The sequence below is a fragment of the Cololabis saira genome, chromosome 20 (genome assembly GCF_033807715.1).
Source record: "Cololabis saira isolate AMF1-May2022 chromosome 20, fColSai1.1, whole genome shotgun sequence".
NCBI classification, from domain to species: Eukaryota; Metazoa; Chordata; class Actinopteri; order Beloniformes; family Belonidae; genus Cololabis; species Cololabis saira.
The window spans coordinates 39,878,422-39,894,757 of NC_084606.1; the positions used below are offsets into that span (position 1 = coordinate 39,878,422).

The window sequence follows — 16,336 nt, forward strand, 5'->3', positions numbered from 1 at the left end:
CCAAAACAAATCACGTTTATATTTATACCTTTTCTCATATAAGTTTTTATAATATGTTTATGTGAAACATGTATTTTGATCAAAGTTGACTGGGAGGGCAGTGAGTAATGTGGGAGGGCCAGTGAGTAATGTGGGTGGGCCAGTGTCACCCAGGCCCATATGGGGCTAGAACAGTCTCATAATTCGCAAATGCACACACCATTTCACAAATGCACAGGACAAAATTCACAAATGCACAAGAAACAAGAAAAGCAGAGCAGTGATCTCCTCTCCATCCCGTGTTGCTGTCTTGTTTATTCATCTTTACTCCACCAACTCCAAATATTGAATCACTTTTCTAAGCGAAGGACGTGAACGCAGTTCAAACAGCAGGTGTTTCCGCCCCTTTAATCTGATTGGTTTACGAGTAAATCGTCCCCCACGTGGGGTGCGCTCTTATGATTGGCTGAAACAAAGCAAGACATCTGATTGGTTGCAGATCCTTCCGTGTTAAAAAAAACGTATTTGTGGATCGAGTCACGTCAGGGGAGTCTCAAAAGTCACACGCAAATCCAGCGCAGCTCACAGACAAAAAAACATTTGTAAATCAGGTTATATTTGTGTGTGCATCAAAAATAAATGTGTATATCTTGTCCTACGCACGTGTGAATTGTTCTGTGCATTTGTGAATCTTGTTCTGTGCATTTGTGAAACGGTGTGTGCATTTGCAAATTATGAGACTGTTCTAGCTCCATAGGCCACTGGTTACGCTAATGTATCCCTGTTACTTTTACATTCCCTGTTACATTCACGGAGATTGCCTCACTGTTGTAGCCGGTTTGTCTTACTTCCTTGTTGAACTCAACCAGGAAAACAAATCCTGAAATAATGTGATGGTTAGATATGTTCCTGCCAATTCACAAAACATCTGTTAAACTTTGTTGCATTGTTTATCGAGCTTCCTGACGCACATAAACTGTTAGCATTGTTGCAGTATTAGCACTTCAATAAGAGTTCTATTCTAAGTGAGCTTCTTTAATCTGATTTATACTTTGTTTTTCAGGCATAAGTTTGGGCGTCCTGGTCAGAGAGTATGCATCCCTCTCACATCTCCACAAGCAGTACTTTGGCTTTCCAGGAGAGATCCTAATGCGAATGCTGAAGCTCGTCATCCTTCCACTCATCATTTCAAGCATGATAACAGGTTCGTTGAAAAAGCTACGAAAAAGGGGGCACGGTGGCGCAGCTGGTAGTGCAGCGGTCTCACAGCAAGAAGGTCCTGGGTTCGATTCCCGCCGGGGGACGCTGTGGGTGCTGAAGTGCGTGTTAGTTCCCCCATGACTTCGGTGCCCACACCATGGGTGGGGTTGGCGAAAGGATCTTTCTGTGTGGAGTTTGTATGTTCTCCCCGTGTTCCCCTGGGTAGCTAGTGTGAGCTACCCTCACAAAAACATGCACACAGTCCTGGGCTATACATGCCCCCTCTGGCCAACCGGGGCGCCAGATGGGGTGGGGAGGATCCGGCCGGAATAACGTGATCCTTCCACGCGCTACGTTCGGCCGGAGAAGCCCCACCCTGTCTGGTGAAAAGATGCGGCCTGCTCACTACTCAGGTTAAGGAGGAGACCTGAGCTCAGTGCAGGGCCCTCCCGGGGTTGGTAGAGGATGGCAATGCCCAGGACTGTCAGTAGGTAGGAGCACGGGGTGGTAAAAATGGGAAAAAAAAACCGGGATAAAAATATTTTTAAAAAAAAAGAAAAAGCTACGAACAGTGAAACTCAAGATAAAGAAGTTAAAGGGGACCTATTATGGCATCTAATACCTATTTTAAACAGTCCTGGAAGTAAAGAAGGAAGGAAGGAAGGAAGGAACGAAGGAAGGAAGGGAGAAAACAAGGTAAGAAGGAAGGAAGGGAGAAAAGAGGAAGGAAGAAGGAAGGAGGGAGAAAACAAGGAAAGAAGGAAGGAAGGGAGAAAAGAGTAAGGGAAGAAGGAAGGAGAGAGCAGGAGGAAAGAAGGAAGGAAGGGAGAAAAGAGGAAGGGAAGAAGGAAGGAGAGAGCAGGAGGAAAGAAGGAAGGAAGGAAGGAAGGAAGGAAGGAAGGAAGGAAGGAAGGAAGGAAGGAAGGAAGGAAGGAACGAAGGAAGGAAGGAAGGAAGGAAGGAAGGAAGGAAGGGAGAAAAGATGAAAGGAAGGAAGGAAGGAATGAAGGAAAGAGGAAGAGAAGAAGGAAGGAGAGAGCAGGAGGAAAGAAGGAAGGAAGGGAAAAAAGAAAGAAGGAAGGAAGGAAGGAAGGAAGGAAGGAAGGAAGGAAGGAAGGAAGGAAGGAAGGAAGGAAGGAAGGAAGGAAGGAAGGAAGGAAGGAAGGAAGGAAGGAAGGAAGGAAGGAAGGAAGGAAGGAAGGGAGAAAACAAGTGATTCTGAGTGGGCGGGGCTATGATAATGAGGCTCTGTGCTGATTGGCTGCCTGAATGACACCATACACCGCTACGAAAAAATGGCAAAAGCTCCGGCCGGCAGAGTTAGTTGTAGCTGCAGACACTGCAGAATTTAGTTGCTTTCCTCCTTCTCTGAGTTGGCAGGCTGAGGGGAGACCACTTTATATAAGTTAAAGCAAGAGAAAACCTGTTTTTCATAATAGGTCCCCTTTAAAGATTGCACAATATAGGCCTACCTTAGAGTTGCTGGCTGAACCAGAAATGAACACATCAAGAAATCCCCAGCTGGGACTCTTCTAGTCTGGCGTCCCTGCAAAGTCTCTTCATATTGGACGGGTTCTGAAGAGTTCCTTTAGTGTCCAGGAGTATAATTGCATGTTAACTAATGAGCCTGAAAAAAAAAAGTTCCTGCAATAATCTCAACCATGTTCCCGGGCTAGAACATGTGCCACCCCGAAACCACACATCCAACCACACATCCAACCACACATCCAACCACACATCCAATCTATATTGACGTCACTTCCCCACAGTGGTCCATGGACATTAATATTTGGTACAGTTACCAAGAACCAGTGGTCCATGGACATTAATATTTGGTACAGTTACCCCAAGAACCAGTGGTCCATGGACATTAATATTTGGTACAGTTACCAAGAACCAGTGGTCCATGGACATTAATATTTGGTACAGTCACCCCAAGAACCAGTGGTCCATGGACATTAATATTTGGCCACAAATCCAGTTTCCTGATATTTATATACTTAATTTCTACGCCGGGGAAATACACGAAGCAAAGCTTGAAGGCTTACAAAAGTCTTGACGCTTGGTCCGACTTCAAGGCAGGATTTCTGACACTCAGTCTTTCTGACACTCAGTCTTTCTGACACTCAGTCTTTCTGACACTCAGTCTTTCTGCCACTCAGTCTTTCTGACACTCAGTCTTTCTGACACTCAGTCTTTCTGACACTCAGTCTTTCTGCCACTCAGTATTTCTGTCACTCAGTCTTTCTGTCACTCAGTCTTTCTGACACTCAGTATTTCTGTCACTCAGTCTTTCTGTCACTCAGTCTTTCTGCCACTCAGTATTTCTGTCACTGAGTATTTCTGTCACTCAGTATTTCTGTCACTCAGTCTTTCTGACACTCAGTCTTTCTGACACTCAGTCTTTCTGACACTCAGTCTTTCTGACACTCAGTGGGCGTAACGTCGTCGTCGGTGACGTCATTCCTTCTATTGTCTTTTAGCCCTATTTTAGGTCAGAAGTCAAGGTCAGATTTATTTATATAGCACATTTAAAAACAACAAGGTTGATCAAAGTGCTTTACAATCAGGTAACAATTAAACAGAAATCATAATTTAAAAGCGGGAAAATATAATAAAAAGCATTTAAGAAACAGTAAAATTAAAATATCAGTACAGACTTACCTGTGTGCGTCCTCTGCTCTGAACTGGAACATTAACTTGAGCGTAGCTAAAGTCTGAGCAGTGCGAATAAGAAAAGGTAAGCCGTTCCACAGCTTTGGGGCGGCCACTGCAACAGCTCCACCACCTCCATCACCTCCATGTTTGAATGGTTATGGTGGAGCGTCCAGAAGCAGCTGGTTGGTTGACCGCAGTGATCTTACTGGTGTGTGGATGTGCAGGAGTTGTGACAGATAAGAGGGTACCAGTCCATTTAAGGCTTTAAAAGTCAAGAATAAAATCTTAAAATTAATTTGGAGTGGGATGGGATGCCAGCGTAGCGATGCCAGCGGAGGGATGCCAAGACTGAAGTTATATGATGACACTTCTTGGTGCCAGCTAACAGTCAACCTGCTGCGTTCTGAACCAGGGCAGGTACCACTTGATCCACTTTAAAACCGCACCTTTGATACCAACCCCTTTTTCTATTTTAGTTTCTGCAAAGCACTTTACAATGTGTTTTTTTCATTCACTGCAGATTTTTATGAGTGGTATATTGCAGTGTGAGTGCTGTGTGGGTCATACAGTATATTCAGTACTCGAGTTGTAAAAAACAATCAGGGGGGATGGTGGATTTTATCATATGGAGACAGATAATTTGTGCTGATTACAAATAATATAATATATTACAAATAATAGCAGTGACCAAAACAGCTGCAGAAATACTGCAGGAATGACATAGCAGCAGTTAAATGCAGCCTTCTGTAAGCTTTAAATATCCACTGGGCTTACATCAAATACATCAAAACACAACAATAAAAAACACTTTTCTGAACTTATCAATATGACTCTGTCCTTCACAGGATAAGTAAAATGGATCACTGCAAAAACTCAAAATCTTAACAAGAATATTTGTCTTATTTCTAGTTAAAATGTCTCATTTTAGTAAAAAAAAACCCATTACACTTAAAACAAGACTCATCACTGGAAAAAACAACAATTTTCACCTGTTTCAAGTAGATTTTTACTTAAAATAAGTAGAAAAATCTGCCAGTGGAACAAGATTTTTTTTGCTTTTTGCTGTAATAAGAAGATAAATCTTGTCTCACTGGCACATTTTTCTACTTATTTCAAGTGGAAATTTACTTGAAACAGGTGAAAATTGTCAAATAAGTTATTTTTCTGGTGTTATTTTTCTGGTGATGACTCTAAATGTTGAAATAGCAGTAAAACCACATTCATTGATGAAATGACATAAGGGATGGAAAGGAGGGATGGCAGTTTTACAGGGGGGATGATTTGGACCGTTTTTATTTCAGGGGGGGTGATTTGGACCATTTTTATTTCAGGGGGGATGATTTGGACCGTTTTTATTTCAGGGTGGATGCCATCCCCCCTCATCCCCCCTCAACTCGAATACTGAGTTTATTTGTAATTTAAGCAGGTATATTTCTGATTTACACGCCACATGTTACATAACGAGACAACGGCGTAGCAGGTCTTATGTTTGAAACACTGGCCTGTGCTCCAGCGATGTCGTCAAGCTTCCTGCCACGTCTGTATTCCCGTCACCTCGCCTCTGCAGTGAGGCAGGAAAGTCTTTGGCCTGAAAAATTAACGGGATTTTTATACAACTCATCAGTCTTCAGTTATGCTTTCTGTTGACAGGCGTTGCAGCGCTCGACTCTGAGGTGTCAGGAAAGATTGGCCTTAGAGCCGTTATTTATTACTTCTCAACAACCATCATTGCCGTTATCCTTGGTGAGTTCTCGTTTTTACTCTCACAAGAGATTTGTTTAAATGTTCATGTTTCTCTCTGTTGTTGTCCCCATGGTGCTGAGTGACGTTGCTCTTTACAGGAATTATTTTGGTGATGACTATCAAACCAGGAGTTTCACAGGAAGCTGAGCACATTGACAGAACTGGGACCACGCCCAACGTTACTACAGTCGACACACTCTTGGACCTAATCAGGTGACTCTGCACGTTTCAAGGATATGATCGTTTTTGATGCCCAGTCATTTAGAGATTAAATTAAAATGCTCACCGGTGTGATGTGACAGCCGGTGTGGTTCAGTACGACATTCAGACAGCATTACTTCTGAAAGGCACTACAGTGTACAGCAGCAGGGAGCAGGAAGTCCCGACAAGCAGTCTTCTGGAAGTGAAGCTAAGAACTTTAGATGTTACGCATTATTAGAGTTGGGTATTGTTAAGAACCTCACGATTCGATTTCGATTTTGATTCTTTAGGTTTCGTTTCGATTCGATTTCAATTCGATATTGATTTAAAAGCTTCAATATCGATTCAGTAAGACATAGAAATATACAAATACCTGTTGGCAATTTTTCATTATTTTTATTTTCATGCCTATAACACGTGGCATGTTACTTCACATAGAAATGAACTGAGCAATTAAACTCAGCAGCACCATGATGGCTCACTTGTGCATTTGGACTGTAGTTCAAAAGTTAAAATAAAAAAAATACACATGACAGTTCTGTGTCAACAGTTGGGTCCACAGTTTTAGCCGTAGGTTGTTGCATCCGCATGGTGTCGGCTTAAGTGGTTCCGCAGGTATGTCGTGTTGCTGTTGTATTTTAGTTCTTCCTTACACAACTTACACACAACCCTACTGTTGTCCGTTTCTCGTGTTCCTTCTTTAAATGGGAATTCAAAATGAGTCCAAATGTCTGATCTGAAAGATTTTCCGCTTGCCATTGTCGGCATTTTATTGTTGTTTGGTCACGTGCAGCCACCGTCCACAAAACCCCAATCATAAGAAAATGTTGCGCACAGCGCCCCCACTGGCCAGTAAGTGAATCATTCAGAGGCCAAGCTTAATCCATATTGAATTAGGGCGGAGATAATTGCGATGCATCGATATTTTTACCCACCCCTACGCATTATGGTTCCCTCTTGGAGAATATTTGCTATAACCGATCTATCACAGAACGGTTGTGGCATTTGTCATCATCAGTGATTGAACCCTGCTCTCATCTTTTCCCATCAACAGAAATATGTTTCCAGAAAACTTGGTGCAGGCTTGTTTCCAGCAGGTAAGAGGATTTGCATGTCCATCATTCTGATGTCTGTGCATGTTAACGCAGACATACAAGCATTGGTGAGGAAGCTAAATGTGTCGATGTAATGCTGGCGTTGTGAAATGTGCCCAATTTCTATCTAGTATAAAACTAAGCGCAAAGAATTGGAGCCGGGGAAAGATACAGTCAACAGCACCATCACCACGACAACTGCACCGCTCACAACAACCATCATGGCAGCAGTGGAGGTAAGAGTACACACAGTGTCGGAGCGCGGGTCTCAGTACAGAGGGGGCGGAACATTCTCCATGGGCCCTTATGATAGTCATTTTAACGTTCGACAACACCTCATCCTACCCATCAAACAACATTTATTCTCACTTTTATTCAGCCAAGCCTATAGGCCTATGCTGCAGAAAGCAGAGTAAAGTCACAACACACACACACACACACACACACACACACACACACACACACACACACACACACACACACACACACACACACACACACACAGGCCTGACAGCTGTCAATCACACAATCAAACTCAGATAGTCACGGACTGACTCAGTTCCATCTTTGATTCAGCTTAAATAGAAAAAAGCTGGTCTAAAATTACACAATCTATTTAGATAGATATAGACACAGCGGTCTATAACATCATTTCTGAGTTTTAACAGAGAATAGACTCTAGTCTAGTTGACAACAACACAGAGCTCATTCAAATAGGCAGGTGTTAAAGGCTACACAACATTCTGATAAAGAGATTATTTATGAAGGTTACACTGACTCTCTAACGGTAGTTGACTCTTCCATAACCCAAAATAATCCAGGTAACGTGGAAAACGGGGTAACATTCAAAACTTTGTAAATGCTTAGTCCTCTTTTAAAGTTTAGCGCTCATCTCCTTCATGGCGCACCGTACGTGCACATCCCTACGGCGTATGCTCTGCGTCGACTTAACGCGGAACCATAAATCAGGCTTTACAGCCAATCAGCGTTGGCTCACAGCCCTGATGCGTTCAGGACAGTTGTAAAGTAAGAATTAGCCTACACTGGCTGCACAATGCACATTTCATCGTAATTATAGCCTACAATTTACGATTATATATGAATGTATCACACAAAACGGGGGGGGGGGGGGGGGGGCCCTATCATTGGGCCCTATGAGCTTGTGGGCCCCGTGGCGACCGCCCCCTAACCCCCCTCTGGCTCCGCTACAGGGTACACATTATGTTGTTATCTACAGGAGGCCAGTACCTCAATGCTGCTGATGGAGGCCATTCGCTTTACGGGACACTTCACTTCAGTGTTGCTATTAGGAGAACCCAGGAGGGGTTTTAAATCGTTTGAGACTTGTGTGCTTTTAGAAACATCTCTTTATATTCATGTTTCCAGTAGTGCTGTCAGATGATTAAAATATGTATCTAATTAATTACAGGATTTATAATTAGTTAATCTAATTAATCACATTTTAATCTCATATCCGCTAAAGGTCCCCAAATAAAGAATTTGAATTCTAGGACATTGCAAAATTGCAGTGCATGACTAATCAACTGAATACTCTAAGAAGAGAAGATTTGAAATCCACATTTTTATTGGTGAAGTGTTTCATAAATGAAATTCAAAAGAAAAAGCTCAAGCACATCAGCAAACCAATTAAGCCAGGTGCATTATTCAAAAATGTAATACAAATACAGTTAAATAAAATTCAGAAATAAAATAAGGCTGAGTCTCAAATAGGCACTTAAGCAGACTCTCAATTCAAAATTAAAACTAAAGCTGACTCAATGCAGCAATTCAAGTACTAGTAGCTGAAACGTTTACAGTGGAACTTATCCGGACATGTTTAGTGTTTAAATGATAATTCAGGCTGGAGCAGCTCCGCTGATAGGAACATTATTTACAAAATGTACAAATCACAGCGTTCTTGTTCTTGAGTGTCTCAGGTCTGTCACTGCTTTGTTAGTTTGACTAGCAGCAGGAGGGAAGTGACCTGTTACTGCCAAGTGAACTACGGCTCCCTCAATGGGACACATTTAAAATGCTCGCGCATTTTGCCACTCATAATTAATTGCGTTAATTTTCATAACGTGTTAATAATTAATCTAATTAACGCACTAAACTGACAGCCCTAGTTTCCAGATGTGGACACCAGGTTTGATCTAAATGCGACAGATAATCCACCAGTGATTTGTAAGTTTTCAGTGGGCTGAGGTCCTGTGATTGCAAATCTGATGGAGGGGCAAGTAGAAACAGATAATGTCATAACAATTAAATTCACTTCAGCTTTATTATATAGCACAACGTCATGACAAACATCGTCTCAACAATACACTTCAACACTCTTGACATGAGTCCTGTCAGAGGACGAGAGGAGATCATTGACTTTGGCAACAGCAGTTTCTGGGCCATGATGCTCTCTATGATGGACATAAAGAGCAGATTAGATGTAAATCTATAATTAGCTAACAGTCTCGGATCAAGAATATGTTTCTTAAGTAAAAGGTTTGATTACAGAAACCTTAAAACTCTGTGGCACATAGCCAGTAGACAGCAAGTGACTGTTTAAATCAGATATGGAGGTCTGGTCAAACGCCACAGCAGACGTGATAAACGAAGAAAAGATCAAAATAGAGCAGCTCGCTTGGTCCTGGGTTGTGATTTCAGAACAAATGTATTTAAAATGCATAGAAATCCCAGCTGGTTAATGGTAAGACAAAGATTACTTCATTGTTTATTAATTTTTGTAAGAAATGTATCCATATGAAAAACCCCGCAAGTTCTATACAAAAAATGATGTTACAGTTCAGAAGATCATAGCTACAGCACTAGACGTGCTCTCAGAGGGAACTTTTCACTGCCAAAAATAAAGAAACTATGGTAAAAGAACGGTGATGTACAGAGCTACGTCTGCCTGGAACCCACTTCCCAAACACTTTAAGCAAACTATTAACATAAAATAATTCAAATTGTTAGTAAAAAAACATCTCCAGAATAGATATATATAATATATATATATATATATATATATATATATATATATATATATATATATATATGTATATGTAGATATGTGTAGATATATGTATGTATGTGTATGTATGCATGTATATATATATATATATATATATATATATATATATATATATATATATATATATATATATATATATATATATAAATAAATAAATAAATATTTATTAGAAATGGTTATTGGTGCAAACTATGATAACTATACATTGTTTTAATTTGTTGATATAATAAAATGTATGAATATGTATTGTTTTTATTTATATCTAAATGTTAAATGGAATTATTTTTTATTTTTTCTTTATTTTCTGTTTTCCTTTCTTTTTTTATATGCTACCTCTTTAGGTTTGGTTTTAATTTTTGTTGTAATGTTCTGTGTATTATGTGTAGGACTCCAGGAAGAATAGCTGCAGTTTTGCTGTAGCTAATGGGGATCCAAATAAAACTCCATCCATCCATCCATCGTCCGCCGCTTTATCCGTTCCCGGGTCGCGGGGGCAGCAACCTCAGCAGGGATGCCCAGACTTCCCTCACCCCAGACACTTCCTCCAGCTCCTCCGAGGGGAGTCCGAGGCGTTCCCAGGCCAGCCGAGAGACATAGTCTCTCCAGGCTGTCCTGGGTCTTCCCCGGGGTCTCCTTCCGGTGGGACATGCCTGGAACACCTCCCTAGGGAGGCGTCCAGGAGGCATCCGGTACAGATGCCCAAGCCACCTCAGCTGACTCCTCTCAATGTGAAGGAGCAGCGGCTCGACTCCGAGCTCCTCCCGGGTGACCGAACTCCTCACCCTATCTCTAACGGAGCGTCCAGCCACCCTGCGGAGGAAACTCATCTCGGCCGCTTGTATCCGCAATCTTGTCCTTTCGGTCATTACCCAAAGTTCGTGACCATAGGTGAGGGTAGGTGCGTAGATTGACCGGTAAATCGAGAGCTTCGCCTTTCGACTCAGCTCCCTCTTCACCACGACGGACTGGTACATCGACCGCATAACTGCGGACCCTGCGCCGATCCGTCTGTCAATCTCCCGCTCCATCGTTCCCTCACTCGTGAACAAGATCCCGAGATACTTGAACTCCTCCACCTGAGGCAGGACTTCTCCACCCACCCGGATAAGGCACGCCACCCTTTTCCGATGGAGAACCATGGCCTCGGTTTTGGAGGTGCTGATTCTCATCCCTGCCGCGTCGCACTCGGCCGCAAACCGCCCCAGCACATGCTGAAGGTCCCGGTCTGATGAAGCCAACAGGACAACATCATCTGCAAAAAGCAGAGATGAAATCCTGAGGTTCCCAAACCGGAACCCCTCCGGCCCCTGGCTGCGCCTAGAAATCCTGTCCATAAAAATGATGAACAGGACCGGTGACAAAGGGCAGCCCTGCCGGAGTCCAACATGCACTGGGAACAAGTCTGACTTACTGCCGACAATGCGAACCAGACTCCTGCTCCGATCATACAGAGACCGGACAGCCCTTAATAGAGGGCCCCGGACTCCATACTCACTCACCCCCCACAGAATGGCACAAGGGACACGGTCAAATGCCTTCTCCAGATCCACAAAACCCATGTAGACTGTTTGGGCAAATTCCCATGAACCCTCGAGCACCCTGCGGAGGGTATAGAGCTGGTCCAGTGTTCCACGACCGGGACGAAAACTGCATTGTTCCTCCTGAATCCGAGGTTCAACTATCGGCCGTATTCTCTTCTCCAGTACCCTGGCGTAGACTTTCCCGGGGAGGCTGAGAAGTGTGATCCCCCTATAGTTGGAACACACTCTCCGTTCCCCCTTTTTAAACAGAGGGACCACCACCCCGGTTTGCCACTCCAGTGGTACTGTCCCCTTCCTCCATGCGATGTCGCAGAGGCGTGTCAACCAAGACAGCCCTACGACATCCAGAGACTTGAGGTACTCAGGGCGAATCTCCTCCACCCCCGGTGCCCTGCCACTGAGGAGCTTACGAACTACCTCAGTGACCTCGGCTTGGGTGATGGATGAGCACGCCCCAGAGTCCCCACTCTCTGCTTCCTCAGTGGAAGGCATGTCAGTCGGGTTGAGGAGATCCTCGAAGTATTCCTTCCACCGTCCGACGATGTCCCCAGTCAAGGTCAACAGCTCCCCACCCACACCGTAAATGGTGCCGACAGAGTACTGCTTCCCCCTTCTGAGGCGCCAAACGGTCCTCCAGAATTTCCTCGAGGCCGACCGAAAGTCTTCCTCCATGGCCTCCCCGAACTCCTCCCAGACCTGAGTTTTTGCCTCCAGGACTGCCCGAGCCGCGGCTCGCTTGGCCTGCCGGTACCCATCTACTGCGTCAGAGTCCCACAGGCCAACATAGCCCGGTAGGACTCCTTGTTCAGTCTGACGGCATCCTGTACTTCCGGTGTCCAACACCGGGTTCTAGGATTGCCGCCACGACAGGCACCGGAGACCTTGCGACCACAACCCCGAGCCGCCGCGCCAACAATGGAGGCAGAGAACATGGTCCACTCGGACTCAATGTCCCCCGCCTCCCCCGGGATCCGAGAGATGCTCTCCCAGAGGTGGGAGTTGAAGATGTCCCTGACAGAGGGCTCGGCCAGACGTTCCCAACAGACCCTCACAATCCGTTTGGGTCTGCCCGGTCTGTCCAACCTCCTCCTCCGCCAGCGCATCCAACTCACCACCAGGTGGTGATCAGTTGACAGCTCAGCCCCTCTCTTCACCCGAGTGTCCTAGACATGCGGCCGAAGGTCAGATGAAACGACAACAAAGTCGATCATTGACCTCCGGCCTAGGGTGTCCTGGTGCCACGTGCACTGATGGACACCCTTATGCTTGAACATGGTGTTTGTTATGGACAAACTGTGACTAGCACAGAAGTCCAACAACAAAACACCACTCGGGTTCAGATCGGGGAGGCCGTTCCTCCCAATCACGCCTCTCCAGGTATCACTGTCATTGCCCACGTGAGCGTTGAAGTCCCCCAGTAGAACAATGGAGTCCCCAGTTGGAGCACTATCAAGTACCCCTCCCAGGGACTCCAAGAAGGCCGGGTACTCCGCACTGCTGTTCGGCCCGTAGGCACAAACAACAGTGAGAGACCTTTCCCCGACCCGAAGGCGCAGGGAAGCGACCCTCTCGTTCACCGGGGTGAACTCCAACACATGGCGGCTGAGCTGGGGGGCTATAACCAAGCCCACACCAGCCCGCCGCCTCTCACCCTAGGCAACTCCAGAGTAGTGGAGGGTCCAGCCCCTTTCAAGGAGCTGGGTTCCAGAGCCCAAGCTATGTGTGGAGGTGAGCCCGACTATCTCTAGCCGGTATCTCTCAACCTCACGCACAAGCTCCGGCTCCTTCCCCCCCAGGAAGGAGCAGAATAAAACTATAAACTATAATTATTAAAGGAAAAGCCTCCTCGAACAATCTGGTTGGAACAGGGTCTGAAACACAAGTTGATGGTTTCTCGTTAACTCGGATAGCTCAACTGGACACAAACGGTCCAAGCACAAATCAGCTTCTTTTTTCTGAGAAATTTGCCAAATGTTATCTATGTTATAAATAAATGTATGAAAACAGCTTCCTGGCTCGGTCTCGATTGTCTTTGTTAACTCTGTCTCTTTGTTTCCTCTCATGGCAGAACATCACAAAGGACTACAGGATTGTTGGGACGTATTCGGACGGGATCAACGTGTTGGGTCTTATTGTGTTCTGCGTTGCCTTCGGCCTCGTCATCGGGAAGATGGGAGAGAAGGGTCGGATCCTGCTGGAGTTTTTTGATGCCCTGAATGAGGCAACGATGAAACTTGTCCAGATCATTATGTGGTACGTACAGCTGTACCAAAGATGAACTTACAGCGACAAGTTTTCAAATGAAGGTCGATCATTTGGATTTTTAAACCTTTCTTAGTACCGTATTTTCCGCATTATAAGGCACACTAAATATATGGTAAAATACCGTACTGTAGTGGCTTGGGTTGAGTTACGTATCTACCTGATGGAGCTGCGCTACAGGAAATGCTACAAAATCCTACAGCAAATGCAAAAAAAAAAAACAAGAAGAAAAGTACCGTATGTCAAACTTTATTAACAAAATAAAAACCAGCTTTGCTGGGGTCAAAGTCGCCATTATGCGAGTCAGCGTCGCTGCTGTTGTCTTGAACGTCTGTGACGATTCCTGATGTTTTTAACGCCATTACTTCGGCACCAACTACATTACCCATAATCCCCCTGACTACAGTAACAGAAATTACCGTAATGATCATATATAAGGCGCACTGCATTATAAGGCGCACTGCCGGTTTTTGAGAAAATTAAAGGCTTTTAGGTGCGAAAATACGGTACTTTCCAGTTAGGGGGTTCCAACATCAACTATGGTACGAAGTTGATGTTTTCATATTGACTAATGAACATTTTCTAATTTTCTAATAAACTGATTCATATAACCTACTCATCATAGGGTATTTTTGATACTTAGTAACAGGCAGGATGGTGAGTCAGAGGAAGCAATTTCAGGACACAGGATTGTAGGAGTTATAGATAATTTATTTACAACAGACCAACTGAAAACACTGACAGAACAGAGTAATTCAGCAGAAGAGCTGGGAAACAGTGTCAAGATTACCAGAAACTAGTAACACGACCACAACAAACAGACTAGCAAGGGAGCAGACAGCAGACACTGAGCTGTATATATGTATACATATATATATATATGTATATATATATATATGTATATACATGCCAACACGTAAGAGCTAATGGGACACAGAGACACAGAGACACATATATACATACATATATATATATATATATATATATATATATATATATATATATATATATATATATATATATATATATATATATATATATATATATATATATATATATATATATATATGTGTATATACCAACACGTAATATATATATATATATATATATATATATATATATATATATATGTGTATATACCAACACGTAAGAACTAATGAGACACAGGTGGGGACAATCAGGACATGACGCCTCAACACAGGAAGTCAAAACAGATACCACGAACAAGAAAAAACTATTTCAAAATAAAATACAAAGCTCAAACCAGCCGAACACGAGTATAAAGTACAATTAAACAAGAATAAGACAGTAATAGCACTACATACATTTGCAAATGATAATCAACAAATTACATCAATGAATCCCATCAGAATTTACAGATGAACCCTTTAATCAGTATGCAAGCCTTGGCTGAAAAAAGAAAAAGTAGGAACAATATGGAAACTAAAAATGAAAAGAAAAAGCATTTTTCCATTAACCTTTGACTTTTATTTGTTTTAATAGAATATAAACCCCAAATGTTTCATATATTCATCAGCTTGATTTAATTCGTCAGCATACACCTGTTTTGGGTTTTCAGGTCTGCTAGACATTCCAAAAGTTGGTATAGAAACAATTTAATGCAGGTAAAAGAATAAAAATTCAAAAAACCTGAAATAATGGTTTGTCTGCCAACAATACACGTTTCCACAGTCCAATGTCCTATCCATGTTTCCAAGCCCAGAGATTCTCCAGACATCATAGAGCGCCATAGACCGTCATAGAGCGACGAAGGTTTCCCACAGTAATCCCTTGTCCATGTGTGTTTATCAGCTGTTGAATGATGGTTATGATGAAGCACCATGCGAGGGATCACAGGTGTCCAGCTTAAACTCAGTCCGTCCCCCACGCAATGTAACTCCTCCAGAGTGTTGGAAGGGTTTAAAGATTTTGGGCACTGCAGCAAAAATATGGCATATATCTATATATGTAAAGGATAATGCCCGACGAGGTGTCCTCAGCTCAGAATTGTTCAATTTACCAAATAAATTAAAATAAATTACAAATTACGGTAGCCGTGGTTACCACCTGGCAGTTGATCCAGCGCAATGATATTAAAGATATCAGGCAATTTGACCAAACTTGTTTTCTAGGCGTAGGTTATCACTTTTAACCTACAACTGCCAGCCAATCAGAATCGAGTATTCCCACAGACCGTGGTTTAAATATATATATACATGTTTACCTCTTTACAGCACTAGAATGTCCATGTACAGACCTTTACGACGTGTTGCAGGCCTGAAAGCATAAATAAATGCGTGTTTACAAAAAAACTATAAACTGTGTATCTTGAGCTTATCCTTTCTGCAAAGACATAAAAGTCAAAGTAAAAAAAAAAATATATGATTTTGATTTAAAATTGTAAATACAACAAAGTATTACATCAGTACTAATACTCCCATTTGGGAAATATAAGAGTAGAACATTTAATAATGCCTTGGATTTATATAACGCCCTTCAAGGCACCCAGAGCGCTTTACAGAAATCATTATTCATTCATACACATCCTCACTGGTGGTGGTAAACTACGTTTGTAGCCACAGCTGCTACGTTTGTAGCCACAGCTGCCCTGGGGAGACTGACGGAAGCGTGGC

At 43.2% G+C, this 16,336-nt stretch overlaps 1 protein-coding gene across 2 annotated transcripts in view; it reads left to right on the forward strand.

Annotated features, from left to right (window-relative positions):
• The window catches only part of slc1a1 (solute carrier family 1 member 1), a 53,997-nt gene that overhangs the window by 20,156 nt on the left and 17,505 nt on the right, over window positions 1–16,336 (forward strand). For both annotated transcript variants that reach the window (XM_061710038.1, XM_061710039.1), the window contains exons 2-7: window positions 1,043–1,183; window positions 5,488–5,580; window positions 5,679–5,793; window positions 6,836–6,878; window positions 7,007–7,111; window positions 13,510–13,694. In XM_061710038.1, the coding sequence (XP_061566022.1) occupies window positions 1,043–1,183; window positions 5,488–5,580; window positions 5,679–5,793; window positions 6,836–6,878; window positions 7,007–7,111; window positions 13,510–13,694 (682 nt within the window). The remainder of the gene's footprint in view (window positions 1–1,042; window positions 1,184–5,487; window positions 5,581–5,678; window positions 5,794–6,835; window positions 6,879–7,006; window positions 7,112–13,509; window positions 13,695–16,336) is intronic.